At 46.4% G+C, this 20,513-nt stretch overlaps 6 protein-coding genes across 7 annotated transcripts; 4 read left to right on the top strand and 2 right to left on the bottom strand.

The window, feature by feature from the left end:
* Nucleotides 1-38: 38 nt before the first annotated feature.
* PGRP-SA (Peptidoglycan recognition protein SA) lies at nt 39-3,648 on the top strand. Its single transcript, XM_017155676.3, has 4 exons — nt 39-164; nt 1,986-2,580; nt 3,140-3,258; nt 3,320-3,648. The coding sequence occupies exons 2-4, from the start codon at nt 2,288-2,290 to the stop codon at nt 3,502-3,504; spliced, it is 597 nt and encodes a 198-aa protein (XP_017011165.2). The 5' UTR covers nt 39-164; nt 1,986-2,287; the 3' UTR covers nt 3,505-3,648.
* Nucleotides 3,649-3,982: 334 nt separating this feature from the next.
* On the top strand, nt 3,983-7,812 carry BoYb (Brother of Yb). The gene has a single exon (XM_070219080.1). It carries the CDS (start codon nt 4,057-4,059, stop codon nt 7,288-7,290), a length of 3,234 nt encoding a protein of 1,077 aa, XP_070075181.1. The 5' UTR covers nt 3,983-4,056; the 3' UTR covers nt 7,291-7,812.
* Nucleotides 7,813-8,426: 614 nt separating this feature from the next.
* On the bottom strand, nt 8,427-16,820 carry Polr2A (RNA polymerase II subunit RpII215). The gene is made up of 4 exons (XM_017155674.3): nt 16,386-16,820; nt 12,759-15,002; nt 9,731-11,975; nt 8,427-9,651 (listed from the first exon to the last, which is right to left on the bottom strand). Exons 1-4 carry the CDS (start codon nt 16,464-16,466, stop codon nt 8,552-8,554), a joined length of 5,670 nt encoding a protein of 1,889 aa, XP_017011163.1. The 5' UTR covers nt 16,467-16,820; the 3' UTR covers nt 8,427-8,551.
* On the bottom strand, nt 14,894-19,461 carry Kmn1 (kinetochore Mis12-Ndc80 network component 1). 2 transcript variants are annotated; one of them, XR_011419781.1, is made up of 3 exons: nt 19,207-19,461; nt 18,752-19,148; nt 14,894-15,002 (listed from the first exon to the last, which is right to left on the bottom strand). XR_011419781.1 is itself a non-coding variant. In XM_017155762.3 (2 exons), the coding sequence occupies exons 1-2, from the start codon at nt 19,418-19,420 to the stop codon at nt 18,802-18,804; spliced, it is 561 nt and encodes a 186-aa protein (XP_017011251.2). In that variant the 5' UTR covers nt 19,421-19,461; the 3' UTR covers nt 18,525-18,801. The 2 variants fall into 2 exon arrangements, 1 of the variants encoding a protein (XP_017011251.2); XM_017155762.3 differs by lacking the exon at nt 14,894-15,002 and having other exon boundaries at nt 18,525-19,148.
* Nucleotides 17,513-18,256, top strand: LOC108066956 (transmembrane protein 242). The gene is made up of 3 exons (XM_017155763.3): nt 17,513-17,695; nt 17,761-18,002; nt 18,063-18,256. The coding sequence occupies exons 1-3, from the start codon at nt 17,629-17,631 to the stop codon at nt 18,192-18,194; spliced, it is 441 nt and encodes a 146-aa protein (XP_017011252.1). The 5' UTR covers nt 17,513-17,628; the 3' UTR covers nt 18,195-18,256.
* A 175-nt stretch (nt 19,462-19,636) lies between the features above and the next one.
* Nucleotides 19,637-20,494, top strand: Reepl1 (Receptor accessory protein like 1). Its single transcript, XM_017155621.3, has one exon. It carries the CDS (start codon nt 19,731-19,733, stop codon nt 20,481-20,483), a length of 753 nt encoding a protein of 250 aa, XP_017011110.2. The 5' UTR covers nt 19,637-19,730; the 3' UTR covers nt 20,484-20,494.
* Nucleotides 20,495-20,513: the final 19 nt, after the last annotated feature.

The raw sequence follows: 20,513 nt of genomic DNA, 5'->3' as shown, positions 1-20,513 counted from the left end.
CTTGCTAGTCGCAGTCGCTGTGTTTGTTGCGGACCATCAAAGCTCAACAAACTTTTCCTCTGACTCAGCGCCACCTGAGTGGAGAGTGCATAGAGTGGGTGAAGGCGAAAGAGAGTGCACTGCAAGAAATAAATATGAGTTAGTGTTGAATTTGAAAAGTTTTGGTAAGTAACATAATTTATTACTATTATTACTAAGTCAAATGAAATTCTTGACCTGAATTTCATTTTAAATAGGTATTTATAGAGAATAAATATTTTATCACTATTATTAAAATGTATTTAAGATATATATTTTCAAATACACCTCATAATTGTTGTATTTTCAGAACATATTTGAAAATGAAATATTGTGTAGGGAATTTTAGATTATAATTGATATTTTCTGTAGTAAAGGATAGTAATTATCTGTTTCTTAAGAAATTAGTTTTAAAACAAATACAACTTTAAAAAATCCTAGTTTACATTCTTTTTTAAAATATAATATATATTTTCTGTAGTAATGGATACTAATTATCTGTTTCTAATTATTTTTCTATCTATATTATCTAATCAAACCTCATTTAAACCTCAATGTAAATTCAGCTTTAAACATCATACTTAAAGATATCTTTTTAAAATAGTTCTTTCTTTTTGCCGTGTACCATTGAAATTTTGAGAGCGGTCGATGAGTAATGCAGCGCCAGTGGAGATGCCGTCGGGAAGCAAAACCCCAGTGGGTGGCAGTAGTTATCAGCCAAACAGCTTTTATCAATAACACCAATAAAACACAGCGAGCGAAAAGGCAGAGCGTAATGCTTGAGCAATGCGGATCGCCTTCGGAGGAGAACCTTAAGGCATGCAAATACTCACCATGAGTAATGGGCAATTTATAGTAGCATAGAGACATCAGAACATCAGAACGACGCCTCCCGGATGAGGGTCAAATATTAGCTTTTTTGTACAATAATTGTACATCTTCTCCGGAAATTATTCATCTTGCTGGAGGCTCCATCCTATGCAGACTATTGTAGCTTGAGACCGTTTACCTAAAATAAAATATCAAATTAGTTAAATTAGTCAATCAAATAATATCAATAATATCCTTCGGATTTTTAGAAATATTTTTCAGGATTTCTATTCAAGAAATTCAAAAAAAAATAATACATTATATGAAATCAAAATTACTTTCATGTCTTTGACCTAAAAATGTAATAGCCTTTCGCATAAACAAAACAAATGTAGCCTACCTTAAAAACGCACCTTTATCTTCCATTTTAGGAAGGCATACGCTTTTCTTTATCCATTAACCACAAAAGGGGCACATTAGCACTTTAGGTTCTCATTTTATAAATTCCATTAATCACTGTTTGAATGAATGTTCGACATGTCGGCATGCAAGTCGTGTTTCTATATATGTTTTTATAGAAATGAGTGGGTTTTGGGGTAGATAAAGGGTAAATCAAAGTGCATTTGCTTGGTACAAGGGTAATTGTTTGATATATTACGTTTCTTTCGGTTATTTTGCTTTTAAGGACATGTTATAATCTTACTATTAAGGTTAAGGATTTAAAAAAAAATTAACTCCCCTTATTTCTATTTTATATTCTTAGCTTGATTTTTTGTATAGTCTAAATTAAAGTTATTTTTTTTATATTTAAAAAAGGATATATGTTTCTTCCTTATAATTAAGATCTGCCAACCGAATGGAACTTAAGGTAACTACAGGATTTCAAAAAAGATCCTAACTTAAAGTTTTTCGTACTCACGTCGGTAAAGTATGATTCCGAAACTTGAAATAATTCGTGATTAGCACGAGTTCCCGAATCGTAAAAGCTGCGTATATTCTCAAACACTGTAGTGTTGATTACTTCTATGAAAAAGATGCTGTAAGCTCTCAGTGCCCGTTATCAGTGGACTGTTTCCAAGACTCTAAGCTAATCTGTGACTTAAAGTTGATTATAAGTAATACGTAAATCCATAAACCCTTTATTACTTCTGGGTAAGCATTCGTCACTATCTGGAGATCGGAAATGCCAACACAGATCGGTTTGCAACCTGTTTTAAATGGTTGTTTGGACTTTTTGCTTGTCGCTCTTTGAAGGTGGGTACGGAAAAAAAAGAACCGAACAAAGAACGCTGGGATCGAACGATCTTAATGAGATCGGGAGATGGTCAGGGAGTCCCCTGTGGGGATCGTAAGCTCTGCAATAAATCGCAAAAGCTCGGATCGCCGGCGGTGATACAAATAAATCCGAGTGATAAGCCACCGAGAGCAGTTCTCATCCGGCATTAGATCTTAGCACACCATGTTTCCCGCTCGCTTGCTTACGCTTCTGGGGCTTCTGGTAATCTCTGTGGCCGTCTCCGCCGGAAAGCCGCGTCATCAAGCCGCTGCCAATTGTCCGACCATCAAGCTGAAACGCCAATGGGGCGGCAAGCCATCGCTGGGCCTCCACTACCAAGTGCGTCCCATCCGCTTTGTGGTCATCCATCACACGGTCACCAGCGAGTGCAGCGGACTGCTCAAGTGCGCCGAGATCCTGCAGAACATGCAGAGCTATCATCAGAACGAGCTGGATTACAATGATATCAGTTACAAGTGAGTGATATAGTGAGATCTACATAAAAAGATATATGATATAATATAGTGATATCATATAGTACAATCTACATTTACATTTATAGGGTTACATTTAATTACTATATCACTCCGATTTCTGGTTTCTAAAAGTTTTTCAAAGTACAAGGGTGATAAATTGGTATTTCCTAGAAACCGAATGCAATATTTTAAGTTTATAGGTTTGGTTTATAGGCCAGGGATCTAATAATAATAGTAATAATAATAATAATAGTAATAATAATAATAATCTACAAATAATAATATATGATATGATATAGACCGACCTACATATATAAAGATATATGACATAATATAGTAAGATCTACACATAAAGATATATGATATGATATAGTACGATCTTATGGGCTTACATTTACTTACAATATCACTCAGATTTCTGGTTTCAGAAAGTTTTTCAAAGTACAAGGGTGATAAATAGGTATTTCCCAGAAAGCGAATGCAACATTTTAAGTTTATAGGCCAGGGTTCTAGTAATACCAATACTAATGGAACCTACCTAACCGGTGATCTCTTTTAGCTTCCTGATCGGCAGCGATGGCATCGTTTACGAGGGCACCGGCTGGGGACTGCGGGGAGCCCACACCTACGGCTACAATGGCAACGGCACGGGAATCGCCTTTATCGGTAACTTTGTGGGTAAGTTCGGCTCCTGCTCCATCTTCCAGGTTAAGCACTATATAACCTCGATTCCCGGCAGATAAACTTCCAACGGACGCCGCTCTGCAGGCGGCCAAGAGTCTCCTGGCCTGCGGCGTCCAGCAGGGGGAGCTGAGCGAGGATTACGCCCTGATCGCGGGCTCCCAGGTGATCAGCACCCAGAGTCCCGGACTAACGCTGTACAACGAGATCCAGGAGTGGCCGCACTGGCTCTCGAATCCTTGAGAGCAATTAGAAATCTAGAAAAACTTGTAAAACCTGTAAAACTCGATCAACGATTGGCGGTTTAACAGTTAGCTTTCCTGCCACGTGCACTATTTATCGATCTATCGGCGTACACTGAAAATAATTTTTGGTTAGCATCAAAAATAAATAAAACGGCACTTTGAAAGACTACAAAAAAGCTTTTATTTTAAATTAATTTGGTAAAACACTTTCCATTTTAATTTAATTTATCTATTTTTATTATTATTTATTATTAATATTATTATCCTAGCGCAGAAAGTTTACACTTATATGTGTTAAGCACTAGTCACATTGAGTTCGAATAGCAAGCTTATTTGAACAAGAAAAAAAAAATGAAATTATTACTTGGTAGAAAGTATTACTTTTTTTTTTAATTAGACATTTTTTTATTTTTATATATATATTTCCCGGTGCAACTGCACTTTCGATTGCCTCAAAAGATATTTGAAAGCTTATCGATATCGATAGCAGGCCTCCAGCTTCCAGGCTGATTTTCTAGAACGAATCTTTTACCCATTTTCCAGTTCAAAAATGCTGAACCTCAGCGACGAAAAGCTGGCGGAGATTATGGAGAACTTCGATCAGACCTGGAGCACCGGCTCCAGCTCCTCCACGTCGAGCAGGAGCAGCAGGAGCAGCGGCACGAAGGACTACGAGGTGGGCGACGCGTACAGCAGGCAGGACGCCATCCGGCCACTGGTGGCCACCAACTGCTCCGAATATGTGGTGGCCCACGCCAGGTGCGAACTGCATCCGGTTCGCCGGTTCGGGGAGGTCTCCCTGCTCCCTCACATCCTGGAGATGATGCGGAAGCTGGGCCTCAACCGGCTGCTCCGCCTGCAGAGCTACACGTGGCCCCATTTGGCCGGAGGAGCTGGCCATGGAGCCATGATTGTGGGTGCTCCTGGCAGTGGACGCACTTTCGCCTACGTGCCAGTTGTTTGCCATGCCGTTTGCAAGGCGCTGGCCGAGATTAGGAGCCTGCCGGGGGATTGGCCACCCAATCAGTACGGTCCTAGGGCTCTCATCCTGGTGCCCGATCTTCGGCGCGTCCGCCAGGTGAGCGCCATGTGCCACGCCCTGCTGCGCAAGGCGCACAAGGAGGATTGGCTGACGCTGACCCTGAATGTTCCCTCCACCAGGAGCTCGGAGTTCTTTCAGCGGCTGCTCAACGGCGTCGGCTGCCTGGTGGTTACTCCAACCCAGCTGAATTGGTTCTACCATGAAGCTCCTGGCCTCATGCGCTTCCCCTGCCTGCAGTTTGTGGTCTACGACGACGTGGATTTGATGTCCCAGGAGCAGTTGGCCAATGCCGAGCAGGTTCTCGCCGAGATTCTGCCGCTCAGCCACTCGCCGCAGCGGGTGATGGTCTCCCAGTCGTATAATCCCGAGCTTATGGTTAAGCTAAAGGCGGTCAATGATCACCCGGCTCTAATTTTTGGTGATATACTGGAGGCCGCTCTGTACGGCGGCACTCGCATAAGGATCTCGCTGCTCCGCGCGGCCGCCAAGGTGAATGGAGTGCTGCAAATGCTGCTGGAGTGTCCGCCGGAGGCCAACCGCACGGTGATCTTCTGCAGCGACGATGGGGACATGCAGCGCCTGGTGGCAGCTCTCGAGGATCGGGGCTACAACTGCCTGCCCTACTATCAGACGTCAGATCTCCAGGTTCGCGAGGAGCTGCATCGCTGGCAGGCCGCCAAAAGGGGAGGCGGTGTAATCCTCCTCTGCACGGACGACTGCCCGGAGCTGATCATCCGGAATGCGCATAGCTTGATCCACTTTAGCATGAGCACGTCGTGGAGCAAGTTCAAGATGCGTCACCTCATGGTGGCTGATAATCTGGGAAATACTTTGGCGGAAAGGAAGGCTGCTCCTCTGCATTCTTTAGTACTCCTCGACGACAACAACCACCGGGAGCTGCCGCGTCTGGTGGACTTCCTGCAGCTGCACCAGGAGGTGGATCCCACCATCCTTTCCCTGGCCAAGCGGATACGCAAGGAGCTGGCCCAGGCCAAGTGCTGCAATCGGAGCAGCCTGTGCAGCCAGATTTTAAGGCTGGGCCAGTGCTACGATCCCTGCTGCGTGGAACGCCATCATGTGGGTAAGTTCGATGGACCAGATAGTCATCTGCCCACCAGCGGAGATGTAAAGCTTCAACTGGTGCAGGTCTACTCGCCCACGCACCTTTGCGTCCGCCTGCTGGAACATTTGCCGCTGGAGCAGCCGGGCAACTGGCAGGAGCTGCCCTATCCGGCGGTGCAGGAGATGCGCATGCAGCTGATGCGGCACAAGGAGCCGCCACGCTACTGGCCACCTCTAGTGGGCGCCATCTGCATGTACCACACGTCGTTTACTCAGGAAAGGGTTCGGATTCTCAAGGTGCCGCCCATAAAGAACGTGAATATTGTGGAATCCGATTTGCAAGTGGAATTACAAGCCCTCGATGTCGACACGCGAATCTTTACGAGCACTTGCGGAGATCTGTACGAATGCCCGGAGGCACTGCAGCAGGAGCCACCGCTGGCCTGCGATCTGCGGTTGCTTGGGATGATTCCTTACAACGGCGAACGCAGCTGGACGGAGGAGGATGGCAGGAATGTCAAATATACACTCGGTCAACTGCCCAAGGAACACTTCCTGCAGGCCAAAGTGCAGTTCTCCGCCGCCGGCACTCTGTTCGTACGGGATTTGGTGGCCATGGTGTATGCGGATCAGTTCAGGGTGCATCTAAGGCAGCTCAGCCTGGCGCAGCATCTGGTTAAAGCCACGCTGGCCAAGAGATGTGAGCGGGCTGCGGAAATGGTTAAGGATTTTTTCGGGGAACTCTTAACCAAAAGAGAGGAGGATGAGTTGCAAAAGGAGGAGAAGGAGGAGCAGCCCCAGGAGAAGCCCCTCTTGAGCCTCAGGTGTCAACGCTTGGCACAGGTGGCTCTGGAGTCGGGAAGGGAGAACCAGCTAAAGCAGGAGCTAAAGCAAAGAAACTGCAGCGAGACCAAAGAAGTAATCACAGCCAGTAATCAGGATGCACAGCCTCAGTCCAAAGAAGACCACCTTTCCCAGCTGTACGAGTGCATGATGAACTGCAGCCGCTTGCAGCTGGAGGATCAGAAGGAGTCCTCAAAGGATGGCCAACAAATAGAAGCCCAGCCAGTGGAGTTTCTCAAGCAAGTGATAAGCGGTGAGAGCAGCAATAAACGCAAACCAAAGAAAAGCAGCGTAAAGGTTGCCCCACCACCTGACCATTTCCAGGAGCAGATTGAGATACCCTCCCAACAGCCACCGAACGTGGTGCGACCCTCGGTGAGCTACTACCAGACCATTAGCACCTTGGAACTGCAGGTGTCCCTGCCGGAAGATGACTACGAGTACCGGGTTCAACTGATCCAAGCACAGATAATCTTCAGAGCCACCTCGAAAAGCTCACAACTGATTCAGCAATTCCTGCTCACCCTGAGATTCCCGTACACCTCACTGCGTCACCACATCCGCGGACGCACCGTTTACATCAGCGTGACCAAGGCGCTGGCCGTCGCAGATCCACTGGCATTCAGCGAGTACCGATTCCTCAAACCCAATCACGATATGTTCGGCAAGATGGAGCAACATAGAAGGATGACGCAGAGCCGGCTGCTCCGTTCTCTGGAGGATTACGGCTATGTAAAGCCAAAGATCGAGGTGCAGGAAAGAAGCGAGGAGAGCGAAGACGATGAGCGCAATCTGGAGGGGATTGAGCGAGTGGATAACAATGAAATATGTGACTAAATGAAACAAACTCCAAACTACTTAGATAGTTATTTAAATTCCAGAGAAATTTCTTTTAACGAAGTGTTATTTTTCAGCATTTTTAATTACATTTTAAAATGTATACAAAAGTATACTCAATCTTTGAAAAACTCTGTTTAAAATATTCAATATTTTCAGACACTAAATGGAACAATCTCAGTAAAATTTTGTATGAAAAGAAGAAAAAAGCGGCTAAAATTTTAATTTTAAGCTATTTTCAAAAAATCATAAAAAATACAAGGAAAAATATTTAGAAATTTTTCTTTTGCAGGAAAAAAAGTTTAAATTTTGAACTTCACAATAAATTGTCTAATTTTGTAACTTTTCAAAGGGTTAAGAACATTGTTGTGTCATTAAAACTGAATTGAAGTGCTCTTTCTAAGGTGCCAAAATGTTTCTATTATAAGTTCAAAATATGAGTAGATTTAACTTTAAGTTCTGTCAAAATAATTATGCCGATCAGTGTATATACCGATTAAAACAGGTAACGCCCCAAAAGAGAAATTAAATAAACTCCCGAGTTTGAGTAATTTTTTTTGGCTTTTATTTAATATTTTTCTACGTGTTTTTTTTTCTTGTGTCATATTTTACAAAAAGTTTTCGGTTTTGGTCATACAAATATATATATGGATTATATAGATATTATATATGCATGCCTGCGGTCTTATACTTATATACGTAGTTACGAAACTTTTCTGGCCGCAGACATAACTTTTGGGTGGTGTGGGCGATAACATTTTGCTGGCGAAATCAACTAAGCCGGTTAATTATAAAAATATATGATATATGGAAAACGCTACATATATTGTGTGTTTGGTGTTCCGCTCATGAGTTATCTATCCCATTCCGTGGCTCCTCAATACTTATTAACTAGGGTCTTGCTACTAACTTTAGGCCAAATAAAAAATAGAGATGTAAAAAAAAATAAAAGTCCGTTGTAAAAGAGTGAATAGGATCTACAGGTTGGTAAACAATTGCATTTCACTTTTGAATAAATTTGTGCATTTACTAATTGGAAAAATAGGCTTGAAGAGTTTTCAATAATTTACGGTTCTTGAGAAACTAAAACTAATAACCATTGCGAGTTCTGCACAAAGTGATCCTCTATAGAAGTGACCTATCAGCGGACTTTATATCATTAAATTCACCCTTTTTCCCCTCTACATGGTCGATCTTAACTACGACTCGACCGCCCCGGGGATCGCGACGTGCCGGGGGAGCTGCCCCCGTCCTCCCTTCCTCAGTCGTCGCTCTCCTCGAACGTGGGACTGCTGGGCGAGTAGGCCGGACTCGTTGGACTGTAGTGCGATGGCGCCGTCGGCGAGTACATAGGCGATGTGGGCGAGTAGTTGCGGGCCGTCGGCGTGTAGGTCGGTGAGGTGGGCGAGTACTTGGTGCTGCTCGGCGAGTAGATGGACATGTTCGGCGAGTACCGCGGACTCGTCGCCGAGTACGTCGATCCAGTGGGACTGTACTGGTTCGACGGCGAGTGCTGCGGCGAGCTGGGCGAGTACAGTGGCGAGGTCGGCGAGTACTTGGGCGAGGCCGGCGAGTACTGCGGCGATCCCGGCGTGTATTGCGGTGATCCCGGCGAGCCATCGTACGACGGTGAGGGCGGCGAGTACGTGGGCGATGTCGGCGAGTACTTTACCCCCGTCTGCGAGTAGGCCGGCGAGGCTGGGGAGTAATGCGGCGACGCCGAGTAGTTCGGACTGGTCGGCGAGTACGAGGGCGTGACGGGCGTGTAGTTCGGACTCGTTGGCGAGTACGAAGGCGATGTGGGCGAGTAGCAAGGCGACGTGGGCGAGTACGAGGGACTCGACGGCGAGTAGGACGGTGATGTCGGCGAATAGGATGGCGAGTTGGGTGAGTAATTGGACGAGCTGGGCGAGTACGCATTGCCCGGCGAGTACAAGTTGCTGCCGCTGCCCGCAAACGACGGACTCGACTGGAACTGCGGTGTGGGCGAGTAAACAGGGGACGTGGGCGAGTAGCCCGACGAAGAAGGCGAATAGCCCGTCGACTGGGGATTGAAGTTGGGCGTCGTCGAGGCGTAACGCGGACTTGCAGCCGCATAAAGCGGCGATGTCGGCGAGTAGTTGGGACTCGAGGGCGAGTAATTCGGTGACGCTCCGCCAGGCGACGAGGCCGTATAATTCGGACTCGTTGGCGAGTAAGAGGGCGAAACGCTGGGCGAGGCCGGGAAGTAGGGCGACATCGAGGGGCCCGGTGAACTGGGCGAGGAGCCCGGATGGGCTGGCGACCAGCTGGGCGACATGCCAGAGGCATCCGAGGCCGCCGAGGGCGAGAAACTGGGTCCGCCAGGTGTCATCGCACTTACTGTAGTTCAAAAAACACAAAAAGGAAAGAGAGGGAGAGTCTTAGTCAGGTGAATCAGTGAAATATAAGATACACTTACCATGTCCCGGTGGCGAGAAGTAGCGCGGCGTGTTGCAGTTGACCCACGGCGTCATCGGTGGCGTCATGCTCGGCGTGGAGCCGCCGCCGATGAACATGGCGGCGCCGCCCAGCATGCTGCTGCCCAGTGTGTTCGGTATCTCGATGCCGAAGCGGCACTTCTCGGCATCCAGCAGCAGATCGAAGCAGCCGGTGCCCATTTTGGGCAGCTGACCCATGATAATGTTCTCCGAAACGCCTCTCATGGGATCCGTTTCGGCATGGGCGGCGGCATCCATCAGCACATCCACCGTCTCCTCAAAGGAGCATCTCATGAGGGCACCAGTGTCCTGCCTATTGATACCATGACGCGTGATGGCCATCAGATGGCCCTTGGCGGTCATCACATCGCACAACAGAGCCAAGTGGCGATAGTTCACGTACAGGCCGTAGAACTGCAGCACCGCATTCATCTCCTTCTCGACCGACTTGCGCACCGCCTCGATGCCCAGCACCTGGAAGATCTCGCAGATATCGTTGGACGAGGTGCGAATGGGATCGACGTCGCGTTCGGAGAGCACTTTCATCATCGACGTGCCGTCCGTTTCGAGCAGCCACTCGCCAATCGCCTTAAACTCGCCCGTTTCCGTTATCACGATGCGTTTCTTGCTGTCGGTTTGCGGCAAATGCATGTACACCTTGCCAATCGCCTCGATGCCCTGCAGTGTCATATCCGAAAGCATATTGGCCTCGATGCAGCGCAGGAACATGTCGTCCTCCATCTTATCCACCGCCTCATCCTCATCCTGGAACTTGTTCTCCTCGTTGTTCATGATCCTGATGCGCAGCACCAGCTTATCCGCATTGTCATCATTGAATATGCAATTGAGATCCTCGCCAAAGCCCACGTTGATCTTCTCGGCAATCTGCTCCATGGTCAGCTTCTTGTCCGTCATCCGCTTGCGATCCAACTCGATGCGCAGCAGCCAGGGCGAGATGCGTGTGGGATCAAAGTCGGGCATTTCGTAGTACACGTTCACAAACTCCTGATCCTCCGAAATCACCGTTCTCTGCGGATCTGGATCGTAGTAAATAGCCGTATTCGCAGTCACCTTGCGCAGCGTCGTATGCTCCAGCCGGCACAGCACATTCTTGGCCTTCTCCGCATCGCGAGCAGCACCGCCCGTTAGGAAAACGGTTAGCGACGGCGCCTTGGGCTTCTTGGAGATATTGATAATCTCCTTGAGACGCGGCACTCCCAATGTCACGTTCTTCGACGACACACCGGCAAAATGGAAGGTATTCAGTGTCATCTGAGTGGCGGGCTCGCCCAAACTCTGGGCGGCCAAGGCGCCCACCATCTCGCCGGGATTTGCCTGCGCTTGCTGGAAACGCGTCTCGATCTCTCCAATAAGCCACTCAAAAGCCTCGGCCGACAAGCGGAACTCCTCGGACACATATTTCGTGCAAAGAGTCGAGCGAATTAGGCACTGAAACAGCAGCGTGGCATTCTCATTCGCCTGCTTCGATATGCGATCGTTGCCAGTTACAATAACGCATCGTTCAAGCAATCCCTTGACTCCCTTGATCACCCGCATGGGCGAGAGATCCGTGGGCAGTCGCTTGTTGATGTGAAAGATCTTCTGTACATTCCAAATCATCCTTTGCAGATTGCAAGGCAGCACAACCTTTGAATCGCCGTTGGGAAAGATTTGTCGCAAACTATCGCGATCGGCGACTAGGCGATCCCATTCGGCCTCCAATTCCTGGATGGCATCGCTGCTGTCGGTCATCTCTTTGATCACGTCGTCGGTGAAAACCTTTCGCATATATCGCTCGTTGCTCCAGTCGAACTTGAAGCGCTTCTCGAAAGCCTTGTTCGATAGCTTGACCGTTGGCATGTTCTGGAACTCGACCAACTCGCCGCAGAGACCATCCTCGCCGTAACGCAGCTGAATCAGCTGGCCCACCGAATTACGCACCGTGCCGTCATAGTTGACCATCACCGACTCCATAGCTTTGATGAGACGTCGCTGAATGTAGCCAGTTTCGGCTGTCTTTACAGCGGTATCAATGAGACCCTCGCGACCGCCCATAGCGTGGAAATAGAACTCCGAGGGCGTTAGGCCGGCCAGATACGAGTTCTCCACGAAGCCACGCGACTCCGGACCATAATCGTCCTTGATGAAGTGGGGAAGAGTGCGCTTGCGGAAGCCGTACGGGATCCGCTTGCCCTCCACGTTCTGCTGGCCCACACAGGCAATGACCTGGAGAAGAGAGTTGGTTAGGTACCATGTTCAAGGGGATTGTGAATCAAGTGTATAATTAATAGAGAACTGCGTGAATTTATATTACTGATTTGTTCAATTCAATTCTATGTGAAATTGAATGTTTTTCTAATTCATTTCGAATTAAATTTGAATTTTTTGAATATGTCAGAATTTTTATGCATTTTTTGAATTTGCCACAATTTTTATGATTTTTTTTTAAATTTGTCAGAATTTTTATGAATTTTTTTAATTTGCCAGAATTTTTTTGTGTTTTCTTTTAAGAACAAAGAGTGGAACATTTTTAATAAATCAATGTTAACTGCTTAGTAAATAAAATTCAGGCAGATTTAACCACAAAATTATGGCACTTTTTTCTTTAAAAGACATTAATTCATTCTATTAAACTCAAAATGCAAATTAAAGTGGAAAATTTTTAACAAATCAATGTTAACTGCATAGTAAATAAAATTCACGCAGATTTAATTAGAAAATTATGGACCTATCTTCTTCAAAAGAAATTGTCATTTGAATTATTTCGAAATTCATGCCATTATTCGATTAAACTCAAAATTCAAATTCATTCAATTCTATTACACTCAACATTAAAATTTAATTCTATTACACTCAACATTAAAATTTAATTATATTAAACTCAAAACTTAAATTCATTCAAGTCTATTAAACTAAAAATTCTAATTAATTAAACTCAAAAATATAAAACAAAAACTTCCAAATTAATTCATTCAATAATTCATCCAGTGCTCTTGGTTATCAACCCACCTGTGAGATATTAATGTTGGATCCCTTGGATCCGGACACCACCATGGCCTTTAGATTGTTGTATTCGGTGAGGGATTTCTTGGCCGAGCCACCGGTTTTGTCACGAGCATCGTTCAGGATGCGGTTCACCTTGTTCTCGAATGTCTGGCGCAGCGTATTACCAGGCGTGGGCTCGAGTTCCATGTTGTGGGCCTTCTGGATGACGTTTATCACATCGTCCTTGGCCTTCTTGATGGCCTGCTGGATCTCGTTGTAGGTCTGCGGATCGGCAATGGTGTCACCGATACCAATGCTGTGCCCCTCGAGCAGCAGCCAATTGTTGATCACGGTCTGAATGTTGCCGTAGAACCGACCGGCTATATCGTGTCCCAATTCAAGGAAGCAAATATGCAGCAGCGATCCCGCCGAGGTTCCCAGCGTCTTTTTGCAAAGAATTCCCATGATAAGTTCACCGTGCTCGACCATTACCTTGGTGTCGCCGGGCGAGATCCACTTGTACGGCCCGTCATCCTCCTCGTCGGGATGCGTGGAGTGCGTGCGTATCATGTTCACGTTGCCGGGGATGATCAGCGAGAAGATCTGCTTGCCGGTCCACAAGGGACGTGGTTTTAGAATGCACGGTTGCGGCATTTTGCCATCCCATGTAGGCAGGAACATCAGTAGATTCATCACCTGCTCCCTTGTGATAAAGACATCCCTCTTGGTCATCTTTCGCACCGCCGTCAGGGTGTCTTGCACGATGCCCATGACGGGTTTGTTTGCCTGCGGCGTAATAATCTGCCTGGGGGTGATGTGAATATTCTCCACCTCGGCGCGCGTTTCCATGGACTGCGGCACATGGAGATTCATCTCGTCACCGTCGAAATCCGCATTGTAGGGCGATGTACAGGAGAGGTTCATGCGAAACGTCGACCAGGGCAGCACCTTCACCCTGTGCCCCATCATACTCATCTTGTGCAGCGTCGGCTGGCGATTGAAAATGACCAGATCGTCGTCACGCAAATGCCGCTCCACCTTGTAGCCGCACTGCAGATGTAGATCCGAGGATTTGGGATGGAAGCGCAGATCGATGCGCTCTCCATTGTCGCGCACAATGTACTTGGCTCCTGGGTATTGGGAATTGCCTCGGCGAACCAACTCCTGCATGCGATCGATATTGAAGGGGGTGACCAGCTCGGGGAAGGTCAGATTCTGGGCAATGGAGCGTGGAACGCCCACCTGATCGATGCGCAAATTGGGATCGGGTGTGATGACTGTGCGGGCGGAGAAATCGACACGTTTGCCCATCAAATTGCCACGAATTCTGCCCTCCTTGCCCTTGAGACGCGCCTTGATGGCTTTTAGGGGTTTCCCCGACTTTTGCATGGCCCTCGGCATGCCGGGCATATCGTTGTCGACCAGCGTGGCCACATGGAACTGCAGCATCTTGATGTTCTCCTGTATAACATGCGCCGCTGCTCCGCTGGCCTCGTTCTTGCGCAGCTCATTGTTCGCCTTGATGATGTCCGATAGCTTGTGGGTCAAATCGTCCTGATTCTTGGCCGCACCAAACATCACGACCGCCGGACGAACGGCCAATGGGGGAACAGGCAGCACGGTGACGATCATCCAATCGGGACGGGCGTATTTGGGGTCCATTCCCAGAATAAAGCACTCCTCGTCGGTGATGTGCTTGAGGATCTCCCAAACCCTCTCCGCCGACACCACAATCTTCTTCTCCTGCGAATCCTCATTGGGATGCTTCCATTCTGCGGTGAGATCGAGTCCAGTGCGTCGAATCGAAGGCTGATAGTGACCGCAGCCGCCGTGACCGGGTTTCTTGTTCGGATCCGGCTGCTGGTTCTCCTTGGTCAGATCCATGTCCTCACCGCCCTCGCAAATCGTCTTGCCCTTGCACAAATCGTAGACGTAAGCCAATCGCTTGCGCGGCTGTCCCTTGGACTTCATCACAATCTCCTTGATCTTGGGATTGTGGGGCGAGACGAGCATCTTGGAGCAGTAGAAGCAAACGCAGCGCAGAATCTTGATTGTCTTGGTGATGAAACCGATGTGGAACACCGGCTTGGCCAGATCGATGTGCCCAAAGTGGCCGGGGCATTCGGTCATGTTGCCGGCGCACGTCTGGCACCGCGACGTCCTGTCGATGACGCCCTGGCGGGGATCCATCAGGCCGCCCAGCTTCGGTCGGCCGCCCTCCATCGTTTCCGCGAACTGGACGCCACCCTCGGTGACGGACATGCGGCGCTGAAAGCGGAAAAAAAGAGTTTCGTGAGTAATTCACAGGTCGGCATGTCGATTTCTATGATTTAAGATCGTTTTGAAAGGGAAAAATTTCACTTTTGATATGTTTTTTTGGTCGCTTCTTCATAACTGAGTTTATGATCAAGATATCAGATTAAAAACTCCATAGAAAGGTAATCTTGTTATGATCTTTTTTGAGCCATTCATAGATTTCTATGATTTAAGATCATTTTGAAGGGATTATGATCTTGAAACTATCGATTTCCTTTTCTTTAATCGGAATAAGAGTTTCGTGAGTCCTTCACAGACCGGCATGTAGATTTCTAGGAATTAAGGGCATTTATAAGTATACAAATTGCATTTATTAGGTCGCTTCTTCATAACTAAGTTCTGGATGAAGATACCAGATAAAAAACTCCATAGGATGTTCATTTTGTTATGATCTTAAAACTATCGATTTCATTTTCTTTAGTCATTAGTTGTTTATTATGTAAGATAAATGGTACAGAGAAATATATTTAATATATATACATTTCTAGAAAGTGGTCTTTGGAGAAAGATATTTGAAATCAAATAGTTTGTGAGTTGAAATTAAACATTTCTAGATAGTATATAGGAATTGTTTTTCCCCAAATACATAAAGAAACAACTTTTGTTTGATAATTATTACTTGATAATGGTATGATAAGTAAACAAGAAAATTGTGATTACTTGTTCTCTATCCTAAGATTGCATTTAATACTTCGGGTACGAATTTACCAACATTTATGTTGATAATATTACTAGTGTATGGGTTTTGCCCAGTAAAAAAAGGTATTTAGGAGTTTTTTACAAATCTTTTTATAATAAATCCGCATGATAATAAATCCACTAAATCTGATTATCGTATTTTGGAATGTCCTGTATATGGAAGGTAATTTCAGGAATATAAAACTGATTTACATCTATATATATTTCATCTATGTATATCTAGAGAATGTAGAGGAATTACGGTTTAATGATCCTAACAATCCCCTTTTAATTTTAAGTTTTTTAAGATTTCTATATCAATTCGTTCTGGGTGATTTTAGCTACTTCCCGTTTTTTTAGTCAAGAATTTTATAGAGTATTCTAGATTCTAGATTATGTATTTTCATAATATTTTTCCCAAATCATGATCCTTTGAAATTCCTGGAAATCCCTCACAAAGGGCAACTAAAAACAGTCAACAGTACAGTCAATAATATACATTTATTTGCATCTATTCCACGGAGATGCGCGTTTGTTGTGGGCGATTGCCAATTTTTTTGCATTCGCATTCTGGTTTACAAAATTTTCAATCGTTTTTCAGTTTTTTCAATATGGCGTCGGAGGGAGGCGAACTGAACTAAACTGAGCTGCACTTACAATTTCATCAGGTGACAAAATGCCGAACTGTACGCGCTTCACCTGGCGCAGCGGCGCCTTCGAGTCCGTGGTGGTGCTCATCCTGGTCACTGGTCACTGGCCAATGGCCACTAGGAGATCGGAATTGGAGGCAGAACCACTGGCGACTCGAGATCCCAGAAAGTGGGGCTGCTTTCTGCTGCGTCGTCACACTTTTCACCTCGTGCGATTCGGGGGGCCGCCGAGGGGGGAGAAGGAGAGATTGCACGGCACGGATCGGCGGGGCGTGGGCGAAAACAAGACTGGGTAAACAATCACTGTCTGCTGCTGTGCATTCTACAACATTCGGTCTCTCTACAGGCGGTTGCGAGTGCGAATTTCCCTTTTTTCTAGCGCGATGCGACGTGAAAACGCGGACAACGCGACCGAAAAGTGTCGGAAATACCACTGGCGAGTACGGTCATGCTGTTCAGGGTTGCCAGGTGGTTGTAAGTCTAGCTAACTAGCTAGCCAGCTAAACTAGCTGGTTAATGGCTAGGCAGGTGAAGTTACTTATTTATTTAAATATTTATTTATACAAAGCTAAGGGCTAGTACTCAACCCAACAAAAAGTCGTCCAAAACGAAAACTTCATATGAAACACAATTTTTTGACGTTGTTTTTCATATGAAGTTCTTTGTTTTGGACGACTTTTTGTTGGGTTGAGTACAAAGCTTAACTTGGGATTAACATTTATAATAAACTAGAGCAAGTGAATTAAGCACTGAATATTATTTTTCAGCTGGAATTTAATTGGCATAGACTCTGGTTGGCTTTACAAAACTATTGACTAGTAGCTAACTTAAGATTTAAATTTAAAAGCAACATAGAGGAAGTGAATTCATTCAATTTGCTTAATAAAGTAGTGAATTAATGTAGGGGAGAAACAATATAACAAAAAAAAACAAAGTAGTGAATTAATGTAGGGGAGAAACAAAATAAAATATTTCAAATTCAGAGACTGAATATTCGCTTGGAATTCAATTGGCATAGATTAATAAATAAATGTAAATTATTACCTAATTAATAATTAAGTATCTGAAAAATAGCTAAAAATCCACAAAGTGGCAACTCCCTCTATGTTTAGTGTTGGCCAACGCCGGTGGCAGTGCTGCGAAATACCGGCCGGTCAAGCGGTCAAGCGATCAGCTGTGCAGTGCGCTCCGCTTTGGGTAATTACGACAAATAATAGATCGCAGAAGCAGCCGGAAGAAGCAGTGGGACGATGAGCGAGGCCGGCACCAACGCGGATGCAGTGGCGGCCGAGAAGGAGCGCAAGTTCCGCATCCAGGGTGGGTTGTTGTCCTGCCCCACTGATTTCCACTGACTGGAGTACACCTCCTCCTCCACTTTGCAGCCGCCGCCTTTCTGGGCCTGGTCGGCGGCGTGTCCGCTCTGTTCGGGTTCTCCCGCACGCTGGCCACCGCGAAGAAGACGGACAGCAAGGTCCTCCAGCAGGCTGGAACCAGGCAAGGAATGATCCTGATGGACGAGGGCGCCACTCTGGCCCTGCGGGCACTCGGCTGGGGCACTCTGTACGCCGTCGCGGGCACCGGCGCCTTTTGCTACGGCTTCTGGAAGCTCTCGGGAGCCAAAGATGTAAGGATAAAGTTTCCCCAGTTACAGGGTAGCTTCTAATTTACCCAATTTCATCTAAAGTTCCAGGAGTTCCGGCTCAAGATGGGCAACGCACTGCCCAGGATCACCAAGGACGAACCGCCCGCCAGCCGCACCGACTTCGAGAGCCTCACGGACCTCATGAAGTACCTGGCCGCCTGGAACAAGGAATGAGCAGCTCACAAACACACACTTTTTGATTAAACACCCGAATGCCTGAGAAGACTAGCTAAAAACCTTTGTTAACTCGAGTTTACATACAGGCAAATGTTGTTCTTTCAAGATTATAAATCAGGTTATAGATGGGATACGATCTTTAATCAACAAGCTTTCGATTTGATCAGCTTAAGAACAACTTCATGCTTACTAATGGGTAATAATGGAAAATAGCTCCGTTTTTCTGCTTAAATTACTTACTACTTATGCACTCAGGCAAAATGTATTACTTATTATGGCATAGGATCATCAAAAGATCATCGGTTATTGCTTAGATTATAAATCAGGTTATAGCTAGGATATCATGTATCAATCTTAGCCTAATTTATAGAGCTTAATCAAGGGGTAATAAGGGTAAATGGTTCATTGTTTCATCTTAAATTATCGGTTATTGCTTAGATTATAAATCATGATATAGCTGGGATACGATGTTTAATCAACAAGCTTTCAATTTTAGCCAAATTTATAGGGGTAATAATGGAAAATGGTTCACTGTTTCATCTTAAATTACTTACTACTTATATACTGAGGTAAAAACCTATTATGCCATAGGATCATCATAAGATCATCGCGGACCGGCGGCCAGATTCTCATGCATTGCGTTGTTGATCAGGGCGTTCCGCATGAACCGCAACTGATCCTCCAGATTGGCCTGCAGCTCCATCATGTCCTCGTGCTCCGCCTGAAATCGGATGGCGGCATTGATGAAGGCCAGGGAGCCGCGCACGAAGTTCTGCAAATTGGGCCCCTCGTCGAGGTGGCGCTGCTGCTCCTTGCTGGGCTGGTAGCTCACCTCCTGGCCACCCGTCTCCATATACGCCTGCATCACAAAGTCCACGAATCTCTGCTGCTCCGCCTGGCCGCGCTTCCCGTACTGCTGCACCTCATCCTCCTGCGTGCGGGCGCCCCAAACTAAAGATTAATGATTATAATATATATATATATATATTTGGATCGGGAAACCACTCACTTTCGTCCAGGTCGATGTTAAACAAGGTGCTAACCTCGTAGGGTCGCGGCTTCAGGGTGGCCTCCAGCGTGGCGGGCACATCCTGGAGCTCAATGTCGGACACATCGCTGCAGGACATGTCGCCCGCGGTCGCGTTGGCCGCATTTCCGAACAGAGACAACCGGCTCACGAAGGTTTTTGGGGTTTTTCCTGGGCTACTTTGGTTTGGCTCCATCGCGTCGCTTTTTCAAATCCGCTAACCGTGCGCTTTCCAACACTGCTCTGGTTCTATCTAGCTATTTATCGCCATTTTGGCTTTTTTTTGGGTCAAGGAAAGTGGGTTTTGAAAATTTATATATTTTAAAAAGTTTTCTTAAATATTCAGCTTTTTGATAATTTTTAAATTTAAAAAAAAATAAAGCAGGCATAGTATCTTTGTCAAATTTTTGTTTGCCCGCATGATCCATTTACCAAATTGAAAACTAGAAACATAACTTCATTTTCCACAAAATCCAAAATTAGAAAGTACCCCAAAATTAAAAACAATGCTTTATGCGAACATAGTACGTCTGCTTACCCTCCTCGTGGGCTGCTTTTATCCCGCATTCGCGTCCTACAAGATCCTTAACGGTCAGAAGAGCAACGAGGGGGAACTCCGTCTCTGGATGTCCTACTGGATCGTCTATGGGGTCTTTGTGGTCTTCGATTTTCTGACAGCGAGTCTAGTGGCATTCATTCCGTTTCTGAACGAGATCAAGCTGCTCTTCCTGCTCTGGCTGCTGCCCACTGTGGGCGGCGGCAATGAGGTGATCTACGAGGAGCTCCTGCGATCGTTCTTCAGCCACAACGAGTTCTCCTTCGACCAGGTCCTAACCCATGTCGCTTTGGCGACCGGTGATCTAGTGGGTCAACTGGTGAGCTCTGCCCTGGGCCAGCTGATGGCCGTGGCGGATAGCTGCATCCTGTCCCGTGGGCATCGTCCTGCCCTGCAGATCACGCCCAGCATCGAGGATCTCGTCAACGATGCGATAGCCAAGAGGCAGTTGAAGGAGAAGCGCAAGCAGATGGCCAGCCTATCTGATACCATCGACGAGGTCCTGGGAGACAAGACCTTGTCCAGCTTGGATGTCCTGAACGAATCCGAATCGGATCTGCTGGTCCTCAAGGATCACAGCTTGAGGCCAAAGCCCCAAACGCCGCCGAAGCCCATGCGTCAGCCATCCCTTAGCGACGAGGAAATGGATCTTAAACCGGTCTTGTTTGAAAATCAAGAGAAGCTTTCAGCCGCTGTGCCTTAAATATCCCAGAAGTGTCTTAGATAGTCACAG

Source organism: Drosophila takahashii, chromosome X (genome assembly GCF_030179915.1).
Source record: "Drosophila takahashii strain IR98-3 E-12201 chromosome X, DtakHiC1v2, whole genome shotgun sequence".
In the NCBI taxonomy this organism is placed as follows: Eukaryota; Metazoa; Arthropoda; class Insecta; order Diptera; family Drosophilidae; genus Drosophila; species Drosophila takahashii.
The sequence above is the reverse complement of the archived record's forward strand: the minus strand, read 5'-3'. Positions and strand labels throughout refer to the sequence as shown.

Excerpts from the sequence above, each read along its gene's own strand:
- PGRP-SA (XM_017155676.3), top strand. The coding sequence starts at position 2,288 with ATGTTTCCCGCTCGCTTGCTTACGCTTCTGGGGCTTCTGGTAATCTCT. Across the intron at positions 2,581-3,139 it reads TACAATGATATCAGTTACAA|CTTCCTGATCGGCAGCGATG; the intron begins GTGAGTGATATA and ends GATCTCTTTTAG. Across the intron at positions 3,259-3,319 it reads CTTTATCGGTAACTTTGTGG|ATAAACTTCCAACGGACGCC; the intron begins GTAAGTTCGGCT and ends GATTCCCGGCAG.
- BoYb (XM_070219080.1), top strand. The coding sequence starts at position 4,057 with ATGCTGAACCTCAGCGACGAAAAGCTGGCGGAGATTATGGAGAACTTC.
- Polr2A (XM_017155674.3), bottom strand. The coding sequence starts at position 16,466 with ATGAGCACCACCACGGACTCGAAGGCGCCGCTGCGCCAGGTGAAGCGC. Across the intron at positions 15,003-16,385 it reads TTTTGTCACCTGATGAAATT|CGCCGCATGTCCGTCACCGA; the intron begins GTAAGTGCAGCT and ends TTCCGCTTTCAG. Across the intron at positions 11,976-12,758 it reads CCAACATTAATATCTCACAG|GTCATTGCCTGTGTGGGCCA; the intron begins GTGGGTTGATAA and ends TCTCTTCTCCAG.
- LOC108066956 (XM_017155763.3), top strand. The coding sequence starts at position 17,629 with ATGAGCGAGGCCGGCACCAACGCGGATGCAGTGGCGGCCGAGAAGGAG. Across the intron at positions 17,696-17,760 it reads GCGCAAGTTCCGCATCCAGG|CCGCCGCCTTTCTGGGCCTG; the intron begins GTGGGTTGTTGT and ends TCCACTTTGCAG. Across the intron at positions 18,003-18,062 it reads AGCTCTCGGGAGCCAAAGAT|TTCCAGGAGTTCCGGCTCAA; the intron begins GTAAGGATAAAG and ends TTTCATCTAAAG.
- Kmn1 (XM_017155762.3), bottom strand. The coding sequence starts at position 19,420 with ATGGAGCCAAACCAAAGTAGCCCAGGAAAAACCCCAAAAACCTTCGTG. Across the intron at positions 19,149-19,206 it reads TAACATCGACCTGGACGAAA|TTTGGGGCGCCCGCACGCAG; the intron begins GTGAGTGGTTTC and ends ATTAATCTTTAG.
- Reepl1 (XM_017155621.3), top strand. The coding sequence starts at position 19,731 with ATGCTTTATGCGAACATAGTACGTCTGCTTACCCTCCTCGTGGGCTGC.